This window comes from Triplophysa dalaica, chromosome 9 (assembly GCF_015846415.1).
Source record: "Triplophysa dalaica isolate WHDGS20190420 chromosome 9, ASM1584641v1, whole genome shotgun sequence".
Lineage (NCBI taxonomy): Eukaryota > Metazoa > Chordata > Actinopteri > Cypriniformes > Nemacheilidae > Triplophysa > Triplophysa dalaica.
In genome coordinates, this window is record NC_079550.1 from 5439488 (window position 1) to 5443085 (window position 3598).

The following is a 3598-nucleotide window of genomic DNA, read 5'->3' on the forward strand; positions in this document are numbered from 1 at the left end:
CTGAATTAAACATTTTATTTTGCTTTGACTTTTGCTTCGACATCTTTTTTCTTCATTTAGAACAGGAAACAATATCTTTCCCAATAGTCGTATATTCAGAAGCAGTTGATGAACACTGTCAAGATTTTACATTTGTACTAACACACATTTTGTTACTTTCAACATAATGCACTGAAATGACCAGTCTAGTACAAAGAGATGTGGCTCTGATAAAGTCTTTTATCAGAGCAAACTGAGTATTTATGTATTCATGAAACAAATCCTAAATCTAAGAACTGTGGTAAGTTTTTATGGTTTCAAAAGTGAGTGACTATCAAATGACTATACATTTTTGCATTTTTACTACGCATAATGAATAATATGCATGTGTTTTAATGGATTTCTGTGGGTATTCATATTAAAACTTTCTAGTTTTTTTTTGTTCACATTTTAAATGTTCAAAATAGATTAAAAAAAACATATTTTTTTTAGTAGTCAAAACGAAAGACATTCTTCAAAAACATACTGAGTTGTATAAGCCATTACCATCTTCACTACTAACTTTATCATGCACGCTTATATTACTGCATATGGTGAGTAGTGTCATCATAATGTATTTGTTTATTACAGTAATTGGGAGGCTCTTAGAGGTGTAATGCATAACATGTCAAAATACCCTCTTAAAGAATATGGGTGTGGATCCCTGGAGAATGGACTGTGTCTTTGTTTACTCTTTTTACTGTATACAGAAAATAAGGAAACAAATAAAACTTTGACTACTGACTATGTGCAAATATCATTTATTTAAAAGTTTTTTTTTGTCTTTTTTCCACATGGGGCTCCTCTTCTTGACTATCTTTATCAGGGGCCGTGGGGGGGGGGAGGGGCTCTCTTACCATTATCTTATCTACCCTCTCTTACCATCATGTTGCATGTCCATTTTGTACTGACCCAGAACCCATGCATTCACTGGGCAACAGGATTTCAATTGCCATCTCCATTTTGGGCTAGGTTCTATTGTAAGCCAGGTTGAATCACGTCGGTGGACAAATCCCACAGCAAGTACACAGACAGAAGAAAGTACAAAATTATAAATTTTACCAGTAAAGTTTAATGTTTTGCACCTTTATCATTGAACTGTACTTTTAAAGATACACAATAGGTTCTTATGGGTTAATTTGTTAATTTGAGTTTCATTTGAGCATTCAGTCATGTAAATGATTGTCAGTTCTGACAGATCTACTGTAAAAGTGTGAGCTGTTTAAACCCATAATATATGATGTGTCATGACATGATAAGCAGGACTAAATAGTAGAAAGAGTGAAGAAAGCAGCTGTTTATATTCTCTTGTGGATTATTAGAAGGGTTAAGCTTACCTACATCATGTGCATTTATAATAAAAAAAGAGCGTACCTTGTTAGGTAGTCTCAATTCTCAAGATAATTGCATATCTCACCCTATGTAGATTGTTAAAATAAAAGGTAGGTAAGTATGTTTTACCATGGAAAATACATTTTATGTGGCATTGCTATAATAGCAGTGTAAAAAATAAATATGAATCTTTTTTTATTATTTATATATAAAAAAATATATATAGACAAAAAATGGGTACTGTAAATGTGTAAATCTCTAATAAAAGGTAAGGTCACATTGTACACTAAACATCATAAAAGAGAATTTAAAAAGACATTAAGGCCTTTCTTTGAAAATAAGAAGAATATTGTTTTATGAAATGCTACTGACCACACCAAGATGAATCCCCGAAGCGTTGAATTAATGTTATAAGTAAAGGGTTTAGTTCTAATAAAATATATGAACAACATTGCAACATCTTCTTAAGATTCTGTTTTCTTTATTTGAACTCCAACATGCAGTTCTTCTTATTTTCAGCACGCAAAATTAAATATCTGGACACATTTTTTACAGGTCTCACCTCAACCATTTTACTTGGATATTTATAATAATATGCTGGAACTACTGGCAAAACTTCAGAATAGACATACAGCAAGCAAATCTTCATAACCTTTGTATAGATGCTAGTCATTACAATTTTGGCTAAACACTACTGAAAACAAATCAAACATCACTAATATATGTCTATTTTTAATATCTACATGTGAATTAACTAGCGTTTAGTCATGTATGCAGTTGACAATCACTTACAAAACAGACAGGATACATGCATACCTTTTCTACCATTTCAGATGATGTATAAATCAAGCAAAAGTCCAAGTTCCAGAAACAAAGGGACAGACAGAAGTTTTAAAGTTGACTGCTATGGTACTGCAAGGGAAACATATTGGCAATGTCCAACCACAATGTAACCACAATGCAACCTGCCATAAGTAGACCAAACATTTGACAAAACAACGAAGATTCATCTCCATAAACAGAAAGGGAAGGAATACATTTGTTTACATAAATCCGGGAGCTGTAGTAAATCCGATTAGAAATGCAACTTGCATTAACCATGTGCAGTATGAATACGAAATTCAAACACACTTTTTCTACCGTTCCATAAGCTTTGTAAATCGAACAAAAGTCCATGCATTAATAAGATACGCATATGTACAAATTACATGCTGATTATAAACATTTTCAGTCATGAACAATAAATCAGAACAGATAAAGACAAAAATGCACAAAAGTTAATCCCATCATCAGAAAATCAGTATGAATCAACTTTATAAGATTTAGAAGATAAATATTTGACAACTTGAACTCTGATTTCCTTGGTTCTTATTCCATAGATTACTGGGTTGAAGCAGTTAGGAAGAAGAAGATACCCCAAAGTACACAACACACGCAAATCTCTAGGTATTGTAGGCACCCTGTAGCCAACAAAAGCCACCACAACAGACACAAAGGCTACGACCAAGACCATCAAATGTGTGCTACATGTGTAGATAGCTTTTTGCCGTGACTCCCCAGAAGGAGACCGAAAAATGATCACAAAAATGACCATGTAAGAGCAGACAATAAAAACGCAGTCGCTCGACGTCAAACTGAAACCGATTATTCCAGCCATGTAATTCTTACTGAGATCACCACAAGCTAAATTAACAACGGATGTATGCTCACAGACACAGTGGTAAATCTCATTCGATTTACAAAAATAAAGGGGCCCAAGCAACCCAACCATCGAGACAACATAAAGCAAGTTGCGGAAACAAAGGGACAAACAGAATATTAGCGAGGTTTTAATGTTGACGTAGTCATGGTACTGCAAGGGAAACATAATGGCAAAAAATCTGTCCACTGCCATCCCGACCAGAATACTTGACTGGAACAAACCTGCCATATGTAGACAAAACATTTGAACGAGACATTCATTTCTGTAAATCATATTTTTGTTAAACAGAAAGCTAATCAACATTCTCGGAACGAGAAATATCGGCTCTATAAATCCGAGTGCTGCAATGAACCCGATGAGAATGTACATAGGGGCATGTAACTTGCTTTCTTTTACAATCACAAAGATTATAATGCCATTTGCAAACAATGTGAAAATGAACATGACAAAAAAAGGAATGAACAGATACTGCCGATACTCTTTCAGATCCGTGAATCCAATCAAGTAGAATTCGTTATAAGAAAAGTTGAACGTTCTGTAATCCAT

At 33.9% G+C, this 3598-nt stretch overlaps 1 protein-coding gene across 1 annotated transcript; it reads right to left on the reverse strand.

Moving 5' to 3' along the window:
• Positions 1–2647: 2647 nt before the first annotated feature.
• On the reverse strand, positions 2648–3598 carry or55d1 (odorant receptor, family 55, subfamily D, member 1). Its single transcript, XM_056756362.1, has one exon. It carries the CDS (start codon positions 3596–3598, stop codon positions 2648–2650), a length of 951 nt encoding a protein of 316 aa, XP_056612340.1.

What these genes read in the sequence shown, in the direction of transcription:
- or55d1 (XM_056756362.1), bottom strand. Translation starts at nt 3,598, where the DNA reads ATGGATTACAGAACGTTCAACTTTTCTTATAACGAATTCTACTTGATT.